This window comes from Lissotriton helveticus, chromosome 7 (assembly GCF_964261635.1).
Source record: "Lissotriton helveticus chromosome 7, aLisHel1.1, whole genome shotgun sequence".
NCBI classification, from domain to species: domain Eukaryota; kingdom Metazoa; phylum Chordata; class Amphibia; order Caudata; family Salamandridae; genus Lissotriton; species Lissotriton helveticus.
Window position 1 is genome coordinate 1,258,856,230 of NC_136068.1, and position 27,931 is coordinate 1,258,884,160.

The window sequence follows — 27,931 nt, forward strand, 5'->3', positions numbered from 1 at the left end:
ATTTCTTCGACCTTGTGTCACCTAACACAATTTCTTCAGCCTTACGCCAAAAACGAGAACCCTAAATTTTAACCGAAAATATTTCAATTGTTGTCACTATTGTCTTCTATCTCTTCCTGACTACTGCTGTTGACTTCCACTACAGGTGGAAAAATTATGTAAGTCCACTCAATGGACTTGTACTTTTGGTTTGGTTTCACAACTCTCTTTGCCCTACTACTAATGACTATTTTCTTTCCTGCTTCACTTTTCTTTTTAGGATCCTTTTGACTTGAAATCTCATTAATTTGCTCCTTAGATTTCTTTAACAATTTGAATTTCAGACCTTCATTTTCATTTGGCCAGTTATCACCTTTTCTCAGTAATTTCCTCTTTGGCTCGGTCACATTACACTCTGTTCTCCAAGCCCTTTTTCTGAAATTTCTTATCTGAGATTCTTCATCACTCTCTTCAGTTTAACTGTCAGAGATTTGAATTCTCGACTCAGGTACTTCTTTACTCAGCAATTTTACTTCGTTAGGAACTCTATCTTTATAGCTGGTAATAGGTAATTCGTCTTCTTCTTCAATCACCTTCAACTTCCCAGTTTCAAGATTTCCGTTCCTGCTTTCAGAGTTCTGCTTCTGCTTTTCAATACTCTCCTGGTCTTGAATCACAACTTGATCAGACTCTTCTGCTTCTTTTTCTAGCAGATTTTCATCATTTTCAGAGTCTAGGATCACAATTTCTAAATCTTTTTCATTCAATGTTTCATTCACAGTTGAATTTTCCAGATGTCGACCTGCCTGTCGATCTTCAGAATCTGGATTTCTCCCAGGTTCTTCTTCAGAATCCGAATCAGCTGTGGTGTCACTTTCTTCATCAGAATTTTCAGGAGTAGGTATACGAATTGTATGGCATGCGTGGATCCACCTCTTCAGACCCTTGCACTTCACTGCATTTGTTGTGACCAGAATGACTTGCCTAGCTTTCTGCCACCTGGGTACTAGACAGTTTCTTCTTCGATGAACTTTTGTCCTTACCCAGTCTCCTGGTAACAGATCATGTGCTTGCTCTTTTTCTCTTGTTTGCACTTCAGTTCCCACCTGATGGAACACAGAAGTCACGACGTCAGACAAGTTCCTGCAGTATTCCAAAATGACGCTATCATTAATAGTCATCAACTTTCCTACTGGTATAAATGCCTGTCTCATGACCCTGCCCATGAGAATATCATGTGGGCTTAAACCGGTCTTTTTATCAGGTGTACTTCTCAAAGACATCAAAACAAGTGGAAGTGCATCAGTCCACTTCATGCCTGTAGCTACACACATTTTTGCAAGTCTATTTTTAATGGTTCCGTTTACTTGCTACTTGAGCTGAACAAATTCCTTCAAGACATGATGCTTCAATCCCATCAGCAACTGTGCAGACAGAATATGCTGCTCTCAGAAAGCCCTCCTCTGTTCTTCGACAAGAACCATCAACAAAGTAAACAAAATCTGACTCAGGCAAAGGAACATCTTTTATGTCCTGCCTAGGCTTGGTGCAATATTCCAAAACATCCAAGCACTCATGGTCAATGTAATTTTCATTTCTGATTTCTGTCACAGTACCCTCAGGCAATAATGTGGAAGGATTTACATTCACACACCTTGCTATCGAAACGTTATCTGATCCCAGAATAACTTTCGTATTTTGTCTGTTACTTGTTAAATGCTGTGTTTTACTTCTGGTAAGGAGAATTTCGACAGAATGGGGTACATAGACTTTTACAGGAAATCCCATTATAATTCCCTCACTTTGCTCAAGGCTCACACTTGTTGCAGCTACTGCTTTTAAGCAACCTGGTAGTGCCTTTGCAACAGGATCAAGTACTGCTGAGAAATATGCAATTGGCTTTCTCAGTTTTCCATGCCTCTGAATTAGAACAGACAATGCACATCCTTCTCTTCCACTACAGTACAGCTCAAAATTCTTTTCATAGTCCGGCATACCTAAAGCAGATGCTTCACATAAACTTCTTTTTAATTTTTCAAAAGCTTCCATCTCAATTTCGGTCAGAACAATTGGATCTTTTATATCTGATTTTGTTAATCTCTACAGTGGTTTTGCTATTACTGAAAATCCACTAATCCATTGGCGACAATAGCCAACCATCCCTATAAACATTCTGACCTGTCTGTGTTTTTGGAGGTTGCATTCCCTGAATCATTTTGATTCTCTCAATTGTTACTTGTCTGATTCTCTTTGCAATTCTGTGACCAAGGTATTTTACCTCTTGTTTGCAAAACTGTAATTTTGCAGGTGACACTTTGTCCTTCATCTGCAAGATGATTCAAAAGAGTAATTGTATCTGTGACACAGTTATCTCGTGTTTTTGCTGCTACCAGAAGGTCATCAATGTACTTAACCAATGTCGATTTTCCAGGTAAATTTAGATTCTCCAATGATTTCTTTAACGACTGATTAAAGGTAGATGGACTCTCTGTATACCCTAGAGGAATACGACACCATGCTAATATCCGACCTTGAAACCGGAACGCAAAAATTTGCTGGCTGTCTGGATGCAATGGAACAGTAAAGAACGCATTGCAAAGATCAATGACTGTATACCATTCTGCATCATGCGGAATCTGATATAGGATCACTGCTGGGTTTGGAACAACTGGGCGACATGGAACAACTATCTGGTTAACCTTTCTCAAATCTTGAACTATTCTGTACGTACCGTTTGGCTTTTTGATCCCCATAATCGGTGAATTACAAGGACTGCTTTCAATTTCTTTTAAAACACCTTTTATACTGAGGAATATTTGGAAAATCTATTCCCTGTTTTACTGTAACTTTAACCGGTTCTACATTTTTCATCAAGCCCATCTCATTTCCTGACAAATCCCAAATTTCAGCTTTGACTGTCTTTTTCAGTTCTTCAGGTAAATTGTCTTTATCAAATGCAGGAAATAATTTACTTTCCTCTGCTTCAACCATTAGCATTGTCAATCTGTAAAGCCCATCTTCTTCTAGTGTTTGAAGCTCAATACCCTCCGGTGAACAATATATTTTGCAATTCATTTTGTAAAGAATGTCTCTCTCTAGCAAGTTTACAGGACTGCTGTTACAAACTACAAATCTGTGTTTGTCTTTTAAATTTGCCAATTTCAATTTTTACAGGCTCTGTCAAATCTGTTTTTATCTGCTTATTAGTTACACCAACTACTTGGATTGATTCACCAGAGAGAGACAGGTTTTCTATTTCCACTGATCTAACAGTAGAACGGGTAGCACCAGTGTCCACAAGAAAAGTGATTTCTATATCATTCACGTTGCCATTTACAAATGGACCAGACTGGTCAACCTCAAGAGTGGTTCCAAGCACACACTCTTCCCCCTCTCTCAGGGACCGTCATAGGTAATCCTCAGAATCACTTCCACTATTTTCTGTCATCAAAAATTTACGAGAAACATTTGGCACATTCACTCTTTGTGTTCTAATTACCTGATCACAACCGCTGAATCCTGTTTCCGAATTATACCTCTGGCCACTCATACAATTTGGAAGAGGAGGTTGTGGAATCTGATTTTGCTGATTCACTAACTGTCGCTGTAGCGGTTGCTGAAGATTTAGCTCATTTAACTGTTGCTGTAGCTGCAGATTTACATCATTCTGCATCTGTGGATTTAATGATGCATTTTTAAAATTTCTGGGCGCATTTTTACACTCGCGCTTCCAGTGTCCAATTTCGCCGCAATTAAAACAAGGCAGTTTTTGTTTCAATTCTTCAATATTAACATTAAATTTCGGTTTATTAAAATTGCCCTTAAATTTTCCTTGACCCTGCTTCTGGTTATGATTTACATTTTTGTTTTCCAAATTTGCAATCTGCTGTTCAGCTACTTTTACCTGTGCCCACATTGCCTTTTCCTTAAGCTTTTTCTTTCTTGCATCTATCTCATCACTGCAATATTTTGTCTCTCAATATATCGTCAACTGAGAGTGATTGCCAACCGACAATTCCATTTCTAATCATCTCTCCAATTTCAGGTCTCAGGCTATAAACAAACCTGTATATAAAATGGCTCATGTTCTTTTCACTTAATTTTTTATAGCCACTGTACTGTTTAAAAACTAACAGTAGTCTTTCATAGAATGAATGCACTGACTCCTTTGGGTTAAAATTGACAGAACAAATCAGGAGCCAGTCTACTTCTTTAGGGGCAATTTTGTTTTTCAACCAGACAATTACTTTATCATATAAATCCATGAAAACTAGTGATGGAGCACCTGTTACTTCATCTCGAGTAGGTTCTACCTTTGGCCAGCTTACAGAAACTTTACATTCTGTCCAAAGATCTGACGGGACAACAATGTCAAAGAATCCATCCAGATCAATCCACAGAACTTTCGAGACTTTTATCAATCTGTCTACCTGTCGATACCATTCCACTGGCTTTTCACGCAACCGTGGAAAATCATTTGTGAACAACAGAATGTCCTGTCTAAACCAAGGAACATGCACATAACCACCTCCTGCTATTTCTCTCATTGGGTACTGATTAGCTACCATGCCCCTTTCTCTCTCTCTTTTCTTTGTCCATTTCACTCTCCATTTGCTTAAATCACCCAATTTTTGGATGTACACAATTAAATCTTTTATATGGAGAATTCTTCCCATCGTATTAAAATTCCCAATGTCTTTCTCAGAAAATTCTAATCTGTAATGTTTTCCCAAATTTGTTTGTTTAAGTCAATTTCTAATTCTGCAGCTAATTCTTCTAACTGTTCATATTTATTTTTTGTTTTCCATTGTATGCTTTTGCAAATAAATAACAGTTCATCATCTTGATAATGCTTTAAACTGTCAGGACAAATTGTGCCAATGATTAATTCTTCCAAATCTGCTTTAAGTTTTGCGACATCAAGCTTTGATGTTGAATCTGTTTTCTCAACACTCTTTTCTGGAGATTCAGTATCTGACTCTGCACCCATTGGTGTTCTGCATAATGAACCTGGGTTAAAAGTTAAATCAGGCATCATTGTTTTCTCTCGATGTATTTCAGTTAACTCCGAGTAAAAAAATTTCAGCCACTTTCTCAATTTCTGCATTTAATGGAATAGTCAAACCTGGATGTCTAATTTCTCCCTGATCAAATACAGGTTGCACAGGACCAATCGTTACTGTTACTGCTTCCATTCCTTTAGTTAATTGCCGAATTAATTCTTTTGATCGTAAATATTCTGAAGCACTTGGAATTTCCTCATCTCTTCCAGCACCCATTAGACCTCTGGAAGGAGCCTCATTTCTTGAAACTGGAGTTTCAGGAAAATTTCTACTTTCACCATAAACACTAGAATTTGTTATTGTTTCTAATCTTTCAGGAGTTTCTGTATTATTCGGATAAAATCTGGGTGATTCCTCATTAAGTGGAGGTGCACTTGGTGTGGTTCCTGTAGAAACCATCGGGGTAGACCATGAACAAGCTGGTTTTAAAGGAGTCTGTCTTTTATTTGTAAGGTATATTTCTTCTAAAACTGGATCATCTAAATCACTTTCTTGAATGTTATTTTTCTTTTGGGTCTTCTTTTGACCTGGTATTTCAGTAATCATTACTCTCACTGGGCAGAGACCACCACACATGTCTGCCTGCCTCCACCAACGCATTCTATCCTCATGAGTTTCTTTTAAAATTTGATTTTGGAGGTCTTATTATACCACATGCTTCCCGTTGAAGTTTAAACATCTCATCCTCCCATTCAACTAAAGCCTCAAATTGTGTTGGTCCAGGCTTCGGCACAAGAGCCGTCATTTTTTCTCTCAAATTTTTCAAAATTCTCATATTAAATGAGCCATCCTCTGGCCAAGCTAAAACACCATCATCCTTGGTATACTCCATCCAATTATCCATCCAAAGGCAAGTATGATAACCATATTCACCTTCCATATAGGCTGCAGGTGTTCTATATTTATGAAGTAATTTTCCACCTCTCGTTTCAATTTTCTTATCGGGTGAAAAGAAATTTTTTAAGTTCTGAAGCCATGTAAGCTTTTTCTGCTCTTTTTTGTAGTAATAACTCATGTTTTAACCAAATCCACTTAATTTAAAATGATCGTATATGTTTCCTAGTTGTTCCGCAAAACCAGCCAATCCGTGCGCGAAACACACCAACAAGCCAATCAGGTTAAGCTACGTCACCACTTTGCTCAACCAATAGAATTGCTGCTTTCTAGAAGAACCGCGGGGCTAATTGAAGAAAGGAAGAAAGCAGTATTGTTTAAGTTAAACCCTAAGCTTGGAGAATTTGCACGAAAGGAGACAACTGAAAATTCAAATGGCTTGCTCTTTAGTGAGGGCTTGGTCAAGGCATTGGGTTCATACATTCACAGCCTTAGATAAAGCTCAGGTAAATTTGAGGAAAGTTTTTAGCGGAACAAATAGTTTTAATGGGTGGGCTGGGAGGAGAGGGCAACCTCCTGGCCGGAGTTTTTATAGGTCCCAGTATAGTGATTACAGAGGAGTCGTATGAGAATCCCAAAGCCAATATGGATTGTTCCCTCAGAGAGGGAGGGGAGGAGGAACTAGAGGAAGATGTCAACCCTCTGCTTAAGCACCCGGTAGGGACAAGGATTTGTACTGGTTTTATCCAAGGAAAGGTGGGAGGAAGGTTAAAAAAAATTGTGGAAAGAGGTAACAAAAGAACCTTGGGTGTTGGAGGCTGTAACAGGGTACAAAATAGAGTTCAATTCAGAACCAGTGCAAATTCAGGAACCAAGAGAATTGAGGTTCAACGAACAAGAAAAAATTGTACGGAAGAAATAGAGAGCATGCTGGTAAAAGGGGCAATTGTGGAAGTAGGGGAGGACCAAGTTGGGTTCGTAAGTACCCTATTTCTTGCAGAAAAGAAAGAGAAGGGCTAGAGACCGGTGATAAATTTAAGAGACTTAAACTATTATGTGATTTACAGGCAATTCAAGATGGAAGGTAATCATTTTTTGAGAGATGTGTTACACGATCTAGATTGGCTAATGAAGTTGGATCTGAAAGATACTTATTTCAGGATCCTGATGAACAGCAAGAGTCAGAGATATCTCCAATTCAGTTTGCCTGCCTTTCGGATTATCTTCAGCCCCATGGTGTTTTACAAAAGTGATGAGATCAGTTGTTAGTTTTTTTTAGAGAAAGGGGAATTCGGATGATTGTTTATTTAGACGATCTGCTTATTATGTGTCAGGATGGGACTGTGCTGAGGTCACAATTAGAGACTGTCAAGGAGCTATCGCAGTCCTTGGGGCTTCTGATAAATGTAGAGAAATCAGTTTTGGAGCCAACTCAGGCATTAGAATTTTTAGGCTTTGTAGTGGGCACTGTCAAAGGTTATTTGTTGTTACCAGAGAAGAAGATAAAAAAGATCCGGCCATAGGTGAAGTCCTTATTGAGGAAATAGATTGTAAGTTTGAGAAAGTTAGCACGAGGTACAAGTCTTATCATTCTGGATACAAGCGGTGTTTCCTGGACCTTTGCATTACAACGCTTAAGGACTTCTGGTCTGGCAGATGGTTTATGGTACGGAGATTGTGTACAAATGACAGAAGAAGTGAGGAGAGAGCTAATTTAGTGGTTGAAAAATTTGATAGCATGGAATGGACAAGCAATTTTTGGTTTGAAGCTGGATTTTCTGTTGGAAACGTATGCAAGCAATCTTGGTTGGGAAGCTTCTTGTTTAGAACAGAAAACAGGTAGAGTTTGGAGCAGGATAGAACAGATGGAGCATATACATTATTTAGAAATGAAGGCAGGGTATTTTGCTTTTCTAAGTTTCAGGTCTCTATACCAAGGGAATTCGGTTATTTTGAAGATGGATAACATCACAGCAGTCACATATATAAACAAGTTAGGTGGGAGCAGGTCAAGGAGATTGACATAAATAGCTCAGGACATTTGGGAATTTTGCACGGAACACAAAATTTCACTTCAGGCCCAGTATCTTCCGGGGCAACAGATCATGGTAGCAGATTAGTACTTAAGACATTTGATAGATTTCAGTGATTGGATGCTAGACAAGGAGGTTTTTCTAGAGACTCAAAGTCAGCTGGGTCCTTTGGATGTAGATCTGTTTGCTGCCAGACTGACATTTCAGTGGAAGGATTACTTCAGTTGGAGACCGGATCCAGGACCTTTAGCGGGGGATGACTTCACATAGAGTTGGAGGGAAGGGAGGGGGTATGCTTTTTCCCATTTTGTTATGATTCAGAGGGTGTTGTTGGAGGTACAAAGACAGGTCACTCAGATTGTGTTGGGGACTCCTTTTTGGATATCACAGACATGGTTCCCATGGGTTCTGGAGAGGGTGATGGAGGAACCTTTTTTGATTTGAGCATACAGTGGAATGTTGATTGGACGGAAAGGAGTAGATCATCCTTTGGTGCAGGTAGGTTCGCTCAACCTTCTAGTTCGGAAGATATCAGGAGATCCAAAGGATTCTCAGATCTTTCGAAAACAGCTTCAGCTTTACTCAAAGAATCATGGGCACCAGGGACTAGAAAGAGATACAAGGGTGTATGGTCTGTATGGTTACGTTGGTGCACGGAGAGGGATTTGGATCCCGTGGAGGTTGATGAGATGATGGTTTCTAATTTTTTAGCATAATTGTTTGAGAAAGGGTTGTCTTACAGGACTATTAATTGTTACAGGTCAGAAATTTCGGCTGGACACGCATTAATTCAGGGTGCAGCCATAGGAAAGAGTACGGTGGGGAGTAGAATTATGAAGGGTATTAGGTTAAAAAGACCCCCTAAGGCTAAGTATGGTTCAGTTTGGGATGTCAATTTGATTTTTAAGTTATTTGAAGGATGGCCTGCTAATAGGTATCTGGCGTTGAAAGAGTTAACTTGGAAGTCCGCAAGAGAGTTTCAGATGTTAAGGCTTTGGATGTTAGTTCTAGGTTTTTCCAACCTCAAGGAGTAATGCTTGGGATTTGGAAGAGAACTAAGACAATGTCAAGTTCTATTTTTTACCCCTTGTTTGATGCGTTCCCGAAACTTTGTATTGTAAAGTGTTTGAAGGAATATGAGAGTAGAGTTTCGGAGTTTAGAGCGGATGGTGTAGATCAGTTACTGATTTCATATGTTCAGTCATTTTAGGTGGTCTCAACAGGTACTATTGCCAGATGGGTTAACTTAGTTATGAAAGAGGCTGGTGTGAACTTGAATTGTTTTTCAGCTCGTTCAGTAAGGGGCGCGATGGCTAGTAAGGCTTATTTGAGTGGAGGAAGTGTAAATGACATATTAAAAGCGGCAGATTGGTCAAATGAAGAGGTTTTTAGGAAATGTTATTTCAAAACTATTGAGCATGTTGCAAAAAACATTTTAGATAGCTTTGAACATGCATAATGCTAGCCTCCTGTCTTGCCATAAAATGTTCATTCTCACAGATTTATTGCATAGAGAATCGTGATTTTATTAAAGACAAGGATTATCCCTCCCTCCCACCCTGTGTTTTAGGTTTGGAGGAGAGGTTGTTGGGTTTTATGATGTTATTTTGAGGTAATATTTGTGATTAGGTTTAGGATAACTTCTAGAAGGAAGATGTGAATTATTTGGATGAATAATTCATTTGTTTTTTATTATTTGCAGAAAACTGAGATTCGTCTTTGGATCCGTGCAGATACAAAAAGTAGTTTTAAGAAGATGTTACGTTCATTTTAAAGCAACTTTGGAGGAGAAGAAACAAAAGAGGAATAAGATGGCGGACGTCAGGATCTTATGGGACATTAGTGTTCTTTTCAATTGTTTGGTGTAAAAGTTCTATTCTAAAGTTCTTTGAAGTGCTGCTCCGAAGTGGTAAATAAAAGTATTATACGTAATGCTAGCCTTCTTGTCTTTAATAAAACCATGATTCTCTATGCAATAAATCTATGAGAATAGACATTATTCTTTAACTGGTAAACTGCAGTCAGTTTGGGCGGAGTCAATTAGTCTGACTTCCTATGCCTGACCGGTGCTTCATGGTTACATTTTGTTTCCTACAGTATTAAACATCAATAGAGTGCTGGGAAGGGGCCAGAAAATCTAAAAAGGTGTCTCCCTACACTAGCACACATCGACTCCACCCAGTGTCCTCTATGTAAAGGGCTGTCTTCATGCCACAGAGGGCTGGATGTTTCTTCACTCGTGAGAACTGAACCCTAAACCATGTTTTTATTTTCTATTTTTATCTAATATATATGTTCCCCTCCTTCGTGTGGGTCCCCCATGACTTTGATTTGGTGATCAAAGTGCTGGCGATTCCCAGGTTGGGTGATAGGGAAACACTTTTTATGGATTTACTTTCCCTCACCCTTGCTTCTCTCAAATAAGTGTTTCATACCACTGCTCTGCACAGTTTATGATGGGTGCAATGAGTTTCAATTGAACTAGCTTCTGTTACATCTTTCCTCCTAATTTAAGCTGGCTTACATTACTTTCAATGCAACAACATACTTGGCTGTCACTGTTCTAATCTCTTCAATTCTGTCATTAACTTTCATTGTATATTTTCTATTGTTTCAGCATATCATTTGTTTTTTGTGATATTGTTTTTTGTGAGATGTGCAATGCCCAATATGCTATGCTTAGGGGTGAAAGATACATTTCATAACATTTATAAAAATATATATAATAAATCAGTCATTGTGTGTATAGATGACAGGTGATTAACATTAACAAAGAGTACCTAGTGCGTCATCACGTACCAGTTTAAAGCCATACTGCATACAGACAATTCATCGTCTCAGTAAACAATCCGGCAATCTTGTAAGTAATCCTTTTCATCCATTTTTGTCTGTTTTCAATATAAATATAAATTCAAACGGTTACAATGTGATTAAAAACCTTTTAATGCTCCAAGAATGCCCATAAAATTTTCCCAGGTGTGAAACAAAGGACAATCTATTGTTTAGGTTCTGAACATGAGTTTGAATATTTTTGCAGGACCAGAGAAAGGATCAGACACACCCGCTCTAAGGTTCTGTAGACTGCTGAGTGGCAGCTTACAAAAGATCTAGAATTTTTGTATTCGTGTTTCCTGTCCTAGTATTCATGTTTCCCTATCAATGTGTCTAAAGTTCCCTATCCCACGGTCTGTGTTTGCTTGCCAAATTGACTGGGCTTCCCTTTCTCAGGATTGGCTTTCCTTAAATGATGTTGGGGTTTTTCTTGCTTTTTTTGTTTGTGTTTCGCAGCTCAAGTTGCAGCCATTCATTGGTCCAAATCGGCAAGTCCATATTACTGCCCCGCCCATCTTCCTCGTGCCAGTCATGACTGAAGTGAGGTGGTCAGTGTCCTTGAGACCCATTTCCTAATAATCAGGCCTGGTAGTAGTTCACAGAGTTTTGCTACGCGGAACTCCGCGAAGTGACAAAACAAATCACGGAGTTCCGCAAGTGGTGGAGTGCTGCGCGAACTGCCACACGCGCTGGTCTTCCTGCCGCTCGTGAACTTACCGTTTGCGAGCGCGTGCAGGAAAAAAAAACACTCTGCTGCACTACGCAGAGCAGAGTTTTCTGCACTCCGTGAACTCCATGGAGCACAGAGTGCAGAAAACTCTGCAAACTCCGCGTACGGAGCCGAGTTCGCCACCCAGGCCTCATATTTATATTATTGGAAGAAAGGACTAACTTTTAGTCTTTATTCCATATCATCTCTCTATCTCATAAGCCCAACCCCTTTTTGGTTATAACTGCTGCATAGACCAACGTCTTCCTAAAGGTAAGAAAGTTTTATTTAAAAAATAGATGTTTTACTCTGTGGGGTGCTTCCTCCTGTTTAAGCAGGTTGCATGAAATGCTGCAGTATCCCCGTTTCATGGCCGCCCGGGCATGGAAATTGAAAATATGCACTGCACCGCAGTCTCTATGCTTTTAGAGATCCAAAATGATTGAGGCTTGTTGGTGCCTGAAGTGGCGTTTACTGTGTTGGCAGATTTGTAGTCCGGTGCAGTCAGGGATCCCACATTTCCAGTGTATCTGTCGGCACTTTTCAGTTAAACACTGACCCTGCATTGCCTGGAACTGTAGCCCATAAGCAGGGGTATGGGTTTACAATATATAGTTAACTATTAACAGAGTTTCTGCACAAGCAGAATTTGTATAATATGGTGCTACTCTAACATAAAATCCTACCAAGAAATGAACAGGGTCCTTACCAGCTATATCTGAAAGTATCTGAGCAGTATCTTCCTTAGTCCATCTCTGAGGATGTGCGCAAGTTCCGAATGTCGCAGGATGTCACCAGGTGTGTAGTATAAAAGGTGAGAATCATTCTTCCAGTCCAGTGGTTTTAACCATGGAGGGAAGAAAGAATATGGAGAAGAGGAATTGTGTGGAGAAAGAAGATGTTGAAATTCTTTCCCTCTATTAAACAGTTCCTGTCCATGATAGCTGAAGCAGTGTCTTCAGTAATAAAAGGAAACCAAGGAGAACCCAAAACATTTTCTAGATGCTCAATCAACTTATTACAAAAATATAAAGCAAGCTAGGAAAAATTGTCTGACGCAACAACTAGCAGAAGCGGGTAATTGCCCTAGGGAGCTTTTTAAAATTTTACAAAATTTCGTAAAACCCACAGCCTGCGAAAGCTCCGATGACTTTTCGCAGACTCTCTGATGAAATTTCACGGTTCTTCGAAGATAAAATTAATCTTATTTACGAAAGAATAGTAGCATCTAACAAGGGAAACAATATTAAGCACCCCCCCTTCAACCCGCCCAATCAAAATAAACATTCTCTGCTATCATTTCCACCTATTGGTAATACAGACCTTCTCCCTTTTATTACCCACATAAAATCAGGGTCCCCCAATGACTTTCTCCCTGCTAAAATGGCTGCCCCCCCTGATCTCCCTCCTTGGTCCCTCCATACAAACCGTGATCAACATCTCCCTTACGGAGGGACAGGTCCCTGCGGAATGGAAAAAGGCGGTGGTAAACCCAATAAGAAAAAAAGCGGCATCCCCATGGTCAGACCTTTCAAACCTACGCCCTATCTCCCTCTTGCCATACATCGGCAAGATAGCAGAGAAGCACGTGAACACCTATCTATCCAAACATCTTGAAGCAACGGAGGGCCTGGACTACTCACAATCTGGGTTCAGGCCCAACCACAGCACCGAATCAGCCCTCCAAACAGTGACCAATAACATCAGAATGGCACTGGACGGGGGAAGCTCTATGATTCTGGTGCTGTTGGATCTTTCCGCTGCTTTTGATACGGTGTCACACAAGGTGCTTCTCGGCCGCCTAAGGGATGTAGGCCTGGGGGGCGTAGCTCTGTCCTGGATGGAGAGTTTCCTGTCCGGCCGCTCTCAAGAAGTCAGGCTGGGCTCCCATAAATCCACCTCTAGGGAGCTCAACAAGGGAGTGCCACAGGGCTCATGCCTCAGCCCCACACTATTTAATGTGTATGTGGCCCCCTTGGCCGACTTAGTAAGATCCTTTGGGTTCACCCCGGTGTCGTATGCCGACGACACCCAACTCCTGTTTCCCTTTAAAACCTTGAAGCCTGCATTAAAAAAATAATTTGCAGATGGAATGAGGGCAGTATCAGAGTGGATGTCATCAAACTGCCTACAGTGCAATGTAGGGAAAACAGAAGTCATGTTGTTTGGGCAAGCATCAACACTTTGGTCCCCTGAGTGGTTGCCCCCGGAACTGGGACCCGTTCCCAGTCCTAAGCATACTGTTAAAAACTTGGGGGTGCTACTAGATCAGGCACTCACACTAAAAGATCACGTCAACCAAGTGGCTGGTATATGCTTTCGGGCCATTGGACTGTTAAGGAGGGTCTTCCCTTATTTGCCAGACTGCCACAGAAAAACACTTGTCCAGGCGCTCGTCATTAGCAGAGTGGACTACTGTAATGGTCTTCTCTTAGAAGCAAACGAAGAACAACTCAATAAGTTACAGGTAGTCCAAAACACTGCGGCAAGGATTGTCCTGAATGTCCCACCTAGGACTCCCTCCCGCCCCCTGCTGACTAAACTCCACTGGCTCCCAGTGCGAAAACGAGTACAATTTAAGACCCTATGCACCATTCACAAGTGTCTAACAGGCACCGGCCCCAAATACCTGACCAAAAGCTTTCAACCTTATGTTCCTGGACGCTCTTTACGATCCAGCAACCTTCAGCTGCTGCAGGTTCCTAGAATAAAAAAAGCCAGGCAAGGAGGCCGTGCTCTGGCCCACGCAGGGCCAGAGCTCTGGAATTCACTTCCTCTTACACTGAGATCACATACCAACCATTTGGCCTTCCGAAAGACTCAAAACTCACCTGTTCACAAGCAACTAATCTCCTTTGGGCAATAGCTCAATCCCTCATTGTTCATGGTCACTATGAGTTATATTCTACCATTTGCAAAAAGCGCGGAGATACCCCTTCGGGAGTTTAATCAGGCGCTATACAAGAATATAAAATAAATAAATAAAATAATAAAGGCTACAGATACTCCAGCCAAGATTTGTCGTCAGGATACCGCAGGATATAGTTGATGATGATGATAACAATAATCAAGATCCCTTACCTAGGAGAAAGTATGTCCAAGGATCTCAACTACAGGAAACGCTTAACCATATCAGAGAGCTGTGGGGGTTTCAAGAACCAGAATTGAGAGCCACAGCAATGTGAATTTTTACGTAATTGTCAATAATAAATTGACATTTACTTACCTGACAAGAATAGTACGCTTATGAATGCGCAACCACTAATTACATCGGTGACATGATAATACCTACTTATCATCTGTTATAGATCACCACCATACAATTTCTCTTGACACAGGAAGTAGAGCTTATAAGGTAAGAATACTGTCACTATACCGATATACTGACGAGCACTAAAGAGATAGTACGGACTTATTAATTAAATATAAATATCGTCCTCCACAGAATATACATGAATTTCATGTAGAAATCTCCAAACTGACCACATTTACTGAGGTCAAATTAGATAGAGTATGAGACCCCATTCCCCCCCCCCAACACAATCCCTAACTCACATTTGGATATATAATATAAAAGATGCACTTGACTAATATTATTGATAAAAATACACTTCCCTGCATGTAACAGAATTCCTACCCCATCTCAATCACGAGGCACCGCATAAATAAAAGCTGTTCACTGTTTTGATTAGTTACTAAGGACAACAATCAGCACTTATACATGATCTCAAAAGCTTTGAACCACAATCTTGGGTGAAAGTCTAGGGTCATCTGACCCAGATGACGGATAGAAGAAACTATGGAGATACTCCTCCTGAATAGAATATGCCTTTGTTTTAGATATAAAAGCCCAGGTGAAGTCTGCTGTGAATGGGACAGAAATAGACGAAACGTGTTGGCGAAGGGTTGTGCTAATATGAATGGAATAAAAGACAACTGAAACCATGACCTCACCTTTCGATTTCTGTGTGCTTGGAGACGTTGTTGTTTGTCAAAGTCAAAGTTTAACTTTATTTGGTTGATTAAAACCATCAAAGTGCAAAACACAGAGCAAAACACAGCATACCAAATACATGAGTATAATACTCTTCACAGAATTGCATGAGGACTTCATGTGATTAAATGTACCCCCCTGAGCAAGACAAAAGCAGCGTTAATCAGAACTTGGAGTAAAATAAATATATAAAATACAGTTTATCCCATCTTAATCTTATCCAGTATCACACGAGGAGAACATTATAAATAAAAGTAATACAAAAGACTAGATAACAGAATTTAAAACAGGGTCCAGACTTTGGTTAAGTGGTAACCTGTTCCTATGCCGGATTGCACCTATTAACCCCTTTGACGCTCATGACGAGCTCAGCTTGTCATGAGGTACACCTCTCGTGTGCTCATGACGAGCTCAGCTCGTTATGACCACACCCATTAACATTATGGCCCAGCACGGCAGAGGAATATCTGCAGCATCCATGGTGTTAAAAAGCTTGCAACCACAAAACACACCACTGTAGATGCTAGCATCTGCAAATATGCCAGCGCTGGCCTGACTTGTACAAAGTTACAGCCCCTAAGTAGTGGAATAATACATTTTCTCCGTAGGGAGTTATAATAAGCACAGAAAAATATTATGGGGAGAATATTCTGTTCAGAGAAGTTGTCACAGGGGCAGGGATTTAAAGCCTCTTCCTTAAAAAACCCTTTCGGGAATGCTAGAAGCCAGGAGACCATATTATGCCTAAATCTTATCAAAACAAATAGATGATAGGGCTTGTTTATGTAGGATAAATATGGTTGTAACTGTCTACCTAAGCTCACTGACAAAACTTCTCTGTTTTTGCCAATTCCCTCTCCTCCCTCATCAACATCGATCTATCCACAAACTGCCGCTTGAAGGGCCTGATGGCTGAATCGCCCAGCGTTTTGGGACTAAAGAACAAATCAGGGCATCCAAGAACTTCCATTTGGGTCTTAATATATCCAACCCATGGGATATGTAGCACCTTATCAAAGGACATGCAGTCTTGAATGATCAGTTAATTAAGATTTGGTGGGGGTTGCGCCCAGATTCTCAGCCAACACAATAGTGGGGCAACCGCAATCTGGTCAGAGATAAAACCTGCTCCCAAGTCCTCATGTATATTAAAAACTGGGGTAGAGGGCGGGAGCGACAATATTCTACGAAAAAAGATGTTTTCAGCCCCCTGTATTTCTCTGGCCTCTATGTATCCCCAGATGTCACTCCCATAGGTCACCATTGGAAGACACTTGGCGTTATAAATCTTTGAGTGCTGGTAATGGTTTGGAGCCAATTCTTTTAGCAAAGTCTAGAATAGCCCCCGAAGCTCTAGCCAATGTGTTTTTTTGGGTATGAGCTGCATGGACCATGAACGTCGGTCATCAATGAGAACCCCTAAATACGGGAAAACTGGGACTTTTACTCGTTCCAAATTCCTGCAGTAGAATTTTGCCCTCTTTGACAACTTAGAACCAATGGACATGGAATGTGACTTTTTAAAATTGGTAATCAGATCCAGGGACTCCATAAAATCTATAAAACAATCTAAAACCTTTTGCAGCCCCCTCGCCGTCCTTACTATTAATACCGCATCGTCAGCATACAACAACGTGGAAATCATTTTAGTGCCAGCTCTAGGAATATCTTTACAACAGGTGGTGAGGGCAGCCCCTAATTTATGAATATAGAGTGTGAACAGCAGGGGGCCAGAATGCACCCCTGCCGGACCCCTCTCTTAACTGCCCTGGAATCGGTTAGGCTCCCATCTACATTATAGCGCACTGCTGCTGATGTATTTTCATGGATGGCCGCCAAAAAAGAGATCAGGTCATCCTCAATGCCTATGCCTTGGAGGATCACCCAGAGTTTTGACCTGTTAACAAGGTCGAAAGCGAAGGTTAGGTTCATAAAGGCCAAATGAAGGTCCCCATGCTTTGCGACCGTGTACTTCCCTATTCCCAAGTGGAGGTTAAGACATTGACCTAACGTACCTTTCTCTTGCCTGAAGCCGTATTGAAGATTGGAAACTATACTGTTATGATCAAGCCACTCCGTAAAACGAGCAAGGACGACTTTCCCCATGAGTTTTGCCGCGGAGTCCAGAAGCAAGATAGGCCTATAACAGGTGGGGTCGTCTCTGGCTCCCTTCTTAAAAATCGATACAATCATCGCCTTTGCCCAAGAAGGAGGGAAGCCAGACCTGGTGGCTGCATTAAAAACATTAGTTAAAGTTTTTGCCCATAATGTAAGGTCTGCTTCATATAGATTGGCCGGAACTCCGTCAGGTCCTGGGGCTTTACCCCCCGACGTAGACATAATCACCTTATTGACTTAATCTATTGTTAAAACCAAAGGTGATGAGACATGAACGCTGCCAGCTGGGCGAGCGGGTATTTCGTTAATCCCATCACTGTACAGTTTCCCAAAGTGTTGCACCCACCTCTCTGCAGAGATGAAACAATCTTTATCAGAGTTTGATGATTCGTCAAAGGAAGGACTATTGACAATGCTCCAAAATCTGGTACTATTTGCCAGAACACTGACTTGGCTGAGCTCCTCCCACGCCGCTTTATATGCCCTCCTGGCGTTCTTGTTTGAAGGCTGTTTTATTTTCCAAAACAAGAAAGGAGCAATGGGTCATGTGTACACAGCGTTAAGCCTACAACCCATTCAGGGCCGGCCGCGTTATTTGCAATTATTTCTCAGCAAAGAAACAAAAAACTGTGAAAGGCCAATTTAGACACAGCATGTCACCTACAACTCTTGCTGGGCCAGCCGCGTGGTCAAGGATATGCAGTGATAACTTATTGTAGGGTTTCTTGAGGCCGGTCTACAAGCAATAACATTAGGAATTGTGCAATTCAGGTCTCGACATACACAGCGATAAGCCTACAACCCACTTGGGGCCGGCCGCGTCAACTGCAAAAGTTTCTCAATGTAGGCTCAGGAAACAGGCAACCTATGACGAAAGGGTATGTAGACAACCAGTCGTGGTAGGCCAACTGCTTGAACTAGTAGATGTGTCAATAATGGCAGGTTGCATTACATTTCAGGACCCATTAAAAGAAGGACAGTAACATTATAAACATGGACGATAAGCCCTAACAAAGTGGATAGTGAGAGACAGACAGAAGCAAAGCAGGGATAGATGGGGAAAGGAAGGATGAGAGACTGAAACAGCTATCTGAATAGGCGAGTGAGCAGACCTTAGGTAACACTCAGCAATGGCTAACCGGAGACACTGTGTAGGCCGCAGTGAGTGCGCTGGGAGATGGGAATTATAATCAATCTGGGTATGGAAGAAGCCTGTTAGGATTTGGCAGGAGCAGGGCATCCTCAAAGATGCAGCGCTCTAAGCTTGACAGGCAAGTATCGTGCACGTTCTATTTTACAGAGGTGTTGTACCAAGGGACGCCACACAGCAACAAAACGAGTTTCTCTTAGTTGTAGTCAAGCAGTGAAGAGCTCCATAGTTAAAACGTGCCACAGTCACACGAACCAAGCAGCAATCGGGGGCGCCTCAGGCCTTTTCCAATAGAGTGCAATGAGTTGTTTGGCAGCCCCGAGCATATGTAAAGCTATGGTCCAATCGCTTTTCGGGAGTGCTTTCAAAGTGGCAGGTTTGAAGCCCACGAGGATCGTGGCTGTGGAGTCAGGCAGAGGGAACCCCAACACCTCCTTGATGTGACTAAGGACTTCCTTCCAGAGCAGGGTCAGGAGCGGGCAGGCCCACCAGATGTGAATGAAGTCGCCAGATGCATTCGAACATCTCCAACACAAGGGGGACACAGCAGGGAACATACGGTGCAACCGGACCGGCGTATAGTACCATTGCGTCATAATTTTATACGCATTTTCCCTCTGTTCTGTGGGATGCTGCGATAGACCCTAGGAATGTCGTGCCAAAGACGATTCCACTGTCCAGGTGTGATTTCCGTTCCTGACACCAGGTGCCATTGCCGTTGGTACGGATGTAGCGTCAGTGTATGCGGATGTTGAAGGATCTGGTATGTCCGTGATATGAGTCCCTTCGAATCATCGAATGAGCGGACCAGCGGGTAGCCGCCTGCCACATGGTGGGCGATGATACCCAGTGCCGCAACTGCGCATATTGCAGACTCACTTCTGGCCGGAGACTAAATTTGTCTCTGCACTGGCCGAACGTCATCAGGTGTTCTCCCTCAAACATGTGTCCAATGACTCTGCACCCTCCCCGTAACCATTTGGCAAATGTTTGTGTATGGTAGGCCGGTGGGAAGAGCGGGTTGTCTGCTATAGGGTTATGAGGTGAAGGGAATGTCGTCAGCCCCTTACGTACAGCTAGTTTGTCCCATATAGCAAGGACAGTTTTTGTAGGCCCCGCCATATAGGCACAGCGGGAGCGCACCGTCCTATGGAACCATGTAAGGTCCCAGATAGTGCGTCCCGTTACTGTCCGGTCCATATGAAACCACACCTTTTCGCTTTTGGTGGTTGTCCATTCCGAGACCATACGAAGGTGCGAAGCCCAGTAGTAGTCCAGGAGGTTACGGCATGCCAGACCCCCTCTATCTCTAGGCAACATGAGGATCTTGTGGGAGAACCGTGGTCGATGGCCACCCCAGATAAACTTGGTGATCTCCTTCTGGAGGGCCAGTATCTGTTGTTGTGGAATGGGAGTGGGTAGACATTGGAACAAGTACAGAATTTTTGGGAGGATAGACATTTTGACAGCGTTAAGTCTGCCAAGCCAGGAGATAGTCAGTGGCATCCACCTCCTCATGTCCTCCCGCACAACTGACTTGCATTCACGCCAATTTACTTGAGACCACGTGTGCAGGGAGGGGGTCAGCTTCAGGCCCAAATAACGAATATGGTCTGCAGTCCACTGATATGGAGCCAGCGCTTCCAAGGCTGGAAGCTCCTCCTTCAGGATAGTGAGGTTTAAATGCCAAGACTTGGCATGGTGGATTTTAAGACCGGACGTCCTTTCAAAAGTCTGCAGAAGAGCGTGGAGCGCCGGGAGGGAGGTATGTGGGCGCGACAAAGTAAGGATAAGATCATCCGCAAATAGTGCCACTTTATTCTGGCGCCCTTCTAAGTTTAGGCCGTGGATGTCCTTATTTTGCCTAATCATCTCCGCCAGGGGCTCCACTACCAGAGCGAAGAGCAGAGGCGATAGGGTGCAGCCCTGCCGAGTGCCCCTGTGTATATAGAAGGGGTCTGAGAGCTGCCCGTTAACACAGACCTTCGCTTGAGGAGAGAGATAAGGCGCCATAATCCTCGAAATCATGTTGCGCCCCAGACCAACCCTGTGTAGGACCGAGCGAAGAAAGCCCCATTCCACCCAGTCAAGGGTCTTCTCCGCGTCAAGCGAGAGAAGACAGGCCGGTATATTCCAATGGTGGGCTTTCCCTACCAGATGGGCAATCCTTCACACGTTATCTACCCCCCCTGCCTGTTGCGGATGAAGCCAACCTGATCTGGCTCCACAAGTCCCGGCATGTGGGGTTCCAGGCGTTTGGCTAATATTTTGGTATAGAGTTTGAGATCCGTGTTCAATAACGCTATAGGAAGGCAAGAGGCACATAGGGTAGGGTTCTTCCCCGGCTTGGGGGTGAGAGCTATTTCTGCCATGCCCAAGGAAGGTGACGGCTCTTCCGTGTTAGAGAATGAATTATATAGACCCAGCAAGTAGGGCTGGAGCTGTGAGACGAACATACGATAAAAGGCTACTGGCAGGCCATCTGGGCCTGGCATCTTACCAAGGAGTAGGTCTTTCAGTGCTGCAGTCAGTTCCTCTGGCAAAAGAGGGCACTCCAGCTGCGCAGCGGAATGCGGATGTATTGGGGTCCAAGGACATTGGTCCAGTACCTCATCGATATGGGCTTGAGAGGGTGCGTCCACCTTGTAAAGGGCAGTGTAATAAGCCCTAAAGGCATGGCACTTCGCCCATTCCGCAGAGGCCCGCCCTCCATCGCGTACCTGAATGTTTGCGTTGAGGGCCTTCGCTGCCCGGGCCACTTTGTCCCCCCCCCCCAAAGTACCGCTGTTTCAAGGCCAGCAAAGAACATTCGGCTTTGTTAGTCCGCAGACAGCGGAGCTGGCCCCTAAGGTTAGCAAGTTTCCGCCAATTTGCGAGGGAAGAATGTTCCCGATCTTGCACCTCCAACTTCTTTATATCTGCGGAGAGGCTATCTTCTAGTTTGCGGACTTCCCGAGAATAAGCAATCGCCATAGACGTGATGTGCCCTCGGATCGTCGACTTAAAGGCGTCCCACACCACGGGGAATGGGGTCTCGGGTAGGTCGTTGCTCGCAAAATAAGAGTCTATGGCGGTCCGTATTGACTCCACAGCCTCTTGATCCCACAGAATATGCGGCGGTAAGCGCCACCGCACCTGACGTGCAGGGCAAGAGGCCAGGTCCTGCAGGAGAAGCTCAACGTGCGCGTGGTCAGAGATCAAAATGTCCGACATAGCCGCTGTTAGCATATCTCCTATGAGGGCGTGCGAGATGAATAAATGATCGATGCGTGAGTACGAGCGGTGTACATGCGAGTAGTACGAATAATCAGGCACCTCGGGGGAATGATAACGCCAAGAATCTATAAGGCCGAGTTCCGTTATCTGTTTCCGAAGCGCGGATGACATGGCACCTGATCCATTCGAAGAGGCGTCACTGCGGTCCAACGCAGGGTCCCACACCAAGTTAAAATCCCCTCCTACAATCAAAGAGGCGTCGCCCTGTGGCACCTGTTCCCTAAACAGTGCCCGGAGATAGGAGTCCTTCATCTGGTTTGGCGCATAAACATTACACAGCGTGTGGCGCATAAACATTACAAAGCGTGAGCAGGCGTCTGCCAACCACCACCCCCGCCCTGATGAAACGTCCATCTGCGCTATGGAAGGTCTTTAGGGTTCCCTGCCTGATGCCCCTTCTGCAGAGAATAGCCACACCCGCCGTTTTGGTGTCTGCAGCTGCCCAGAATTGAAGGGGGTATTTAGGATGTGCCATGCGCAGGGTATCACCTTTAAGCAGATGAGTTTCCTGAAGGAAAATTATGTCTGGGCAGTGCAGTAGGATGTAGCGCCACACTTGCCGACGTTTATTGGGGGAGTTAAGTCCCTTAACATTGAGGGAAAGGATCTTTAAAGGGTCAGGAAGAGCCATTAACACCGTAGGTCACTGGTTAGCGCGCTGAACCTCCCACATAGCCATAGCCAAACCCCTGAAAAAGGGTAGGAAGGGGGGACTTCCCCTATGTGCCAGTGCCCACTGCAGCCTCCCAAACATCCACCCACCACACCCCAGAAGCAGAGAGAAGGTAAGGTAAGAGAGCAGAAAAACAGTAGGAAAGAAGAGAAAAAAAGGAACAAGCAACATCGGCCAACCGGTTCCACTCTTGGGTCATCCTGCACCCTAGGGTTTGGAGAAACCCAGAGACGTCACTCTCCCAGGAACAGAGGAGGGTAGGTCGTTCGCTGCTCACAAGTCCCTTCCGACATGGAGCTCCAGCGCCAGCCACTCTGTCAAGCACGGGAGAAGGGGCAGTAACCAGAACTCAACAGAGTACAGCAAGAGCAGGCCAAAGAGGAGACACAGAGAACGATATGGGGACAAAGACTGTTCAGCTAGGTCCTGGGGAGCCCGGGCCCCCATCCGATCAGTCCCCCTCCAGGAACCGAATATGCTCGATGATGTCGTTTTTGGCCTGCAAGGATGCATGTTCGCCCAAAGGTGGTGAGCGTCTGCGCCGGCGCACAGTGGACCAGGAGGCCCTAGCTGGCACACGCACAACAGGCGAGGGACGAGTCGGGCTGGTAGGCCGAGAGGTGGGCAGACGTAGTAGTTGAGCTGCTTCCTGATAGGACCGTATCACCCTGTGCTTAGATTCCCATTGAAAGATAAAGGCGAACGGATGACCCCATTGATATGGGATTTTAAGGCTGCGCAGTTTGTCCGTTACAGGCTGGAGAGCCCGACGGCGTCGCAAAGTGTTGGGTGCCAAATATTGAAAAATCTGTACTTTTTGCTCCTCATATGTGAGGTCCGGCTTGGCTCTCGCCGCCCAAAGGATGGCTTCCTTCTCTGTGAAGAAGTGGACCCTGGTCAATATGTCCGGGAGGAGACCCGACCTCCCCGCGGGCCCGGCAACACGGTGAGCCCGGTCCAAAGCCGGCGGAGAGGCGTCCTCATCCCCCCAAACTTCGTGGAGAAGCTGCGCCACATAAGTCAATATGTCCTCCCCTTCTGCCCCAAGAGGAACACCCCGGATACGGAGGTTGTTCCAGCGGCTTCGATTTTCTAGGTCCTTCTGCTTCAACTGTAGCTCTATGTGCTGATCTTCCAGAGCAGCTAAGCGCTGCCAGAGTTGTTCTTGATCTTCCGTGCGGGCATCAACCGTCTTTTCCAGTCCGTCCACGCGGTCGCCCAGATCCTCTACATCCTTTCGGAGCTCTCGGACGCAGGAGTGTACCTCTGTGCGCAGGGAACCAATCTCGGACTTCAGCTCGGTCATGAAGGAGGCCATAAACGCTTCTGGCACTGGTTGCGACGCTTGTGTCACCGACTGTGATGCCACCTCTGCCAGGGCAGACCCGCCTGCCTTGCCCTACAGTGCTGCAACCGAAGTACCCTTGGAAGATGTCGCAGGGGCGTCTTTACCACGGTTGGTACGTGTCATCGTAGAGCTGCTATGAGCCGGCCAGGCAGCAGACTCAAAGAATGTATTCACCGAGGCTCCCGGCAATCCCAGATAGGGCCCACCCCTGCAGGCCTCGCGCCTGTCGCTTCTCGCCTGCCCGCCGAGTTAGACAGGAGTATGCAACCAACAGCAGTATCCACAGTCTCTCGTCCCTCCAGGGTCAGTGGCAGATGTAGTCGACGCGTGCCGGTATGCCAGTCTGTCTGCAAAGCGACATGAAAGCCCCCATTCCCTAGAGGACAACCATGAGTGGACGCCGGGAGTTGGCTCCGTGAGGCGCACGGCCACAGTAGGGGTCAGCACAGAGCAATAGTAGGTTGATGGATTGCGGCAGCAGTGCAAGTCCCACCGCGACCTGGATCCGGGAGCAGTCAGACTGGAGTACCCCCTCCGCTATGCAGGCGTAAGGCGCGGTGTGGTCGAGAATGACAATGTTCCGGAGGGGGCCGAAGGTCAAGGTCTTGTGCACAGTATCACGGGGAGATATCACGCAGACAAGCTCAGTAGGGCCCCTGTATTGCCTCAATGCCGCCTGGATGCCACGTAAAACATGCTCGGTAGTTGGCCTGGGGACAGCGGGGAGAACCAGTAATCGTTTCCTCTCCGCCAGTGAGCCCCCCCCACACCTCCAGCCCGGCAGGCCTTCTCCCACCAGCCCCTGGTCAGACTACTGAAGTTGCTCACCGTGCATCGTATGTCCTCCACAGGGCTCAAGAAGCGTCCCCCTCGTCGACGCCATAGGCAGTTCGCCTCCGCCGTGGGGTGCTGAAGATTAATGTGGGCCCGACAGAGCCAGCGTCATCCGTGCAGCCGATTCCGGCCAGGCCCAAGGGGTCAGAACGCTGCAACACCCACATGCAGTAGAGGAGCTACGCCAGTCCGGACTTCAGGCACAGGGAATCAGGGCCGCCCCAGAGACCTCATCCCCGAGGCCACAGCATCGCTGAAACTGCAGGCCGTGATTAGTCCAATGAGGTGTGGGGGTCTTCCAGGCCGCACGTCCCCGGGGCCTAGTAGGCAGCTCCACAGGTCCCCCGATGTCCAGGTCTCTCTTCGAGAGGTGTCTCCCCCCTCCACAGTCTGGGGAAACCACAGGGTCAGAAGCGATTGGTCCCAGGGGCGCAAGGCACAGTGAGGGCGTGCACCACTACGCAATTGCCCCGCACCTCTATAACGCCTGGTGAGCCGGGCCCCGCCATAGACAAAATGGTGGCTGTTTTCGCGCGGGCCCCCTGGAAGGGCGGGTTCCACTCACCGCTTCACTGCAGCAGCGTCCATTCACCCAAGCCAGGCCCCACACTCTCGCCTCCGACACAGGAGAGCACACGCTGCGGTGATGCCCGCTTGACGCTGCCCACCACACCATCGGGTGCCGCTCCCCAAGATGGCGGCACAGGTCCGGTACAGAAGGACTAGAAGTCCACCCTCTCCTGTCCGAGCCACCCCTCACACCGCTTGTCCCCGAGGGGGGTCCCTCTCTGTCCAACAGCTGCTCACAGGGCCGCAGGGGGGGGGGCAGACAGGATCCGCAGCGTCCCAGCGACCTCCTCAGGCTCCCCGGGTCAGGCGCCTCAAAATGGGGGATGCGTGGCTCGGGCCCATGGACCGAAGCAGAGCCGCTCCGGCCGCACCGCTGTTGCCGCCTCCCGTCGGAGCCGCCCTGCACAACGCTTGTTCCCGCGGGGGGTCCCCCTCCGTCCCACAGCTGCTCACAGGGCCGTGGGGGGCCAGGCGGGATCCACGGCGCCCATCGACCTCCTCAGGCTCCCAGAGCCAGGCGCCTCAAAATGCCGGATGCGCAGCTCGGGCCCAGGGACCGAAGCAGAGCCGCTCCGGCCGCACCGCTGTTGCTACATCCAAGCTGCTCCCTGCACACCGGTCCTCTCCGCCACCGCCAGGTATGTGCCCCCGGGGAAGCTTCAAGAAGCCCCCTGCTCCGCTGTAGATGCTGAAAAATCGGTGGCGGACGGCCGGAGCTCCACTGACGTGCGTCTCACAGCATGCCCAGCGAGACCACGCCCCCCCCTCCTGGCGTTCTTGACTCTATTAGCCACCATAGGTTTTTGCTTAAGCTCCTGCATGAGTACATTAAGTGCACTCACGCAGGTTCCATCAAACCATTTTTTATATTTTAGTGGCCTTAATCTACCGACTACAGTTAGATTCGCCGCCACCTGGGTTGAAATTCGGTCAAAAGCCCCGAGAACTAATGATGGGTGGGATTCCTGTTCTGAACAGATCTTAAACTCTTGTGGGCAAACACTAATTAGATTGTCAATGAAGCTGTCAGGATTAGTCACTTCTCACCTTATTCTGCGAGCTTGATCTATGAGTGCAATATTAGCATCAGTGAGTTTAGACATAGGCCTTCCCTTGTTCGCAATGGGGATAATAATGTCCAGTGTCAGTGGATTATGGTCACTAAGGCAAGTGTTTATTACCCTTAATATACCTAGCCAAGTCAGCAGTGAAGCGGAGACTAAAATGTAGTCTATTGTGCTTTGGCAACCTTAACCGATGTATGTGGGTACGGGTGATACCAGCTGTGTCAAGTAGATCAAGCTATGGGTCGATAAAAAGCCTTCTATAAAACACCCAGAGGGAGTGTGTTCAAAGTGAGTTACCCCCTGGGTATCATACTCCTATTCTAGGTTAATTAAACAATTAGTGGGACAAGTATGAATATTAAAATCTCCAAGGACTAATATATTATAATGGGTATCGGCGCTGCCTTCGAAATTAGACGAAAAGACATTGAGGGATCTTAGGTGCTCTAAGTCATCATCTCTAGTGAAGGAATTATAAAAATTAACCACTAGAAAAGTTGGCAGGTTCTGCCCCGTCAATTCAACTGCCAAAATGTTGGGTGAGCATGTGTCTATCAACTTTGCTTTGTATGATATTTTAAGACTAAAGAGCAACTATAACACACCTCTGGCTCTCCCCATGCCGGATGCTATCACCTGCTTACTAAACAAAATGAACCCCTCCAAATAATAGGTTATGTTAGCCTCCCATGTCTCCTGGAGAGCTATGATATTGTGGGTGGGAAGAAAAGTTTCCCAATTGACATCCCCCCTTTTGGCCCTTAGGCCAGCAATATTCCATAATACATTCCTGCTGCCTCCGTTTATTGGAAGCTAGGTGGAAGCAAAATTGGCAATGCCAAGTGGAGCGATCGACCATCCACAGGGGAAGAAATATTTAAAATCAACTAAGGGGGGGGGGATGTATTGCATCCTCCGTTTCCACCTCCGGATTCAGTAAAACCTTTGGAGCTATATTGCTAACAGGTAGTTAGTCTTGGGTATCTAATCCAGACAATACCTCGTACCTGTTCATAACCGGAATAGGGGGGACTGGCTCTTTCGATATTCTCAATGGGGGTTTGTAGAAATATCCCAGCAGCATGGCCCAGATCAATATGACCGACGTAGGGCATAAGACCTGCGCCCTTAAAATCGATTGAACAACCGCAGGACTTCGGAAGTTCACAATCACACAGTCACCCTCCATGTTCTTTTTGCGTCTGCCCCACCCACCCAACTCTACGTACCATTATGATGTTGTTACTCATGGCTACCCTAAAACCTTTGTGTCTGGATAACCAATCTACAGTTTTATTAAGCAATTGTATCCAGGATTCGGGTTGGTCCAGTCTTAGTGGGGGAACGCCAGCCAGTACCACAACATAAGGACATGCAGCTGGCGGGAGATCTAAGATATCCCGGGAAGGCTTAGTAATCACAGGATGTGACATAGCGGGACCGTCTCTGTG

The 27,931-nt window shown here is 45.4% G+C and overlaps 1 protein-coding gene across 8 annotated transcripts in view; it reads right to left on the minus strand.

The window, feature by feature from the left end:
* SPATA20 (spermatogenesis associated 20) overlaps positions 1 to 27,931 on the minus strand; it is a 2,403,479-nt gene that overhangs the window by 693,897 nt on the left and 1,681,651 nt on the right. Inside the window, exon 16 of one of the 8 annotated variants that reach the window (XM_078654435.1) lies at positions 3,479 to 3,652. The exons of the other annotated variants lie outside the window; for them this stretch is intronic. Within the exon in view, the coding sequence (XP_078510561.1) occupies positions 3,479 to 3,652 (174 nt within the window). The remainder of the gene's footprint in view (positions 1 to 3,478; positions 3,653 to 27,931) is intronic. 8 annotated transcript variants of the gene reach the window in all.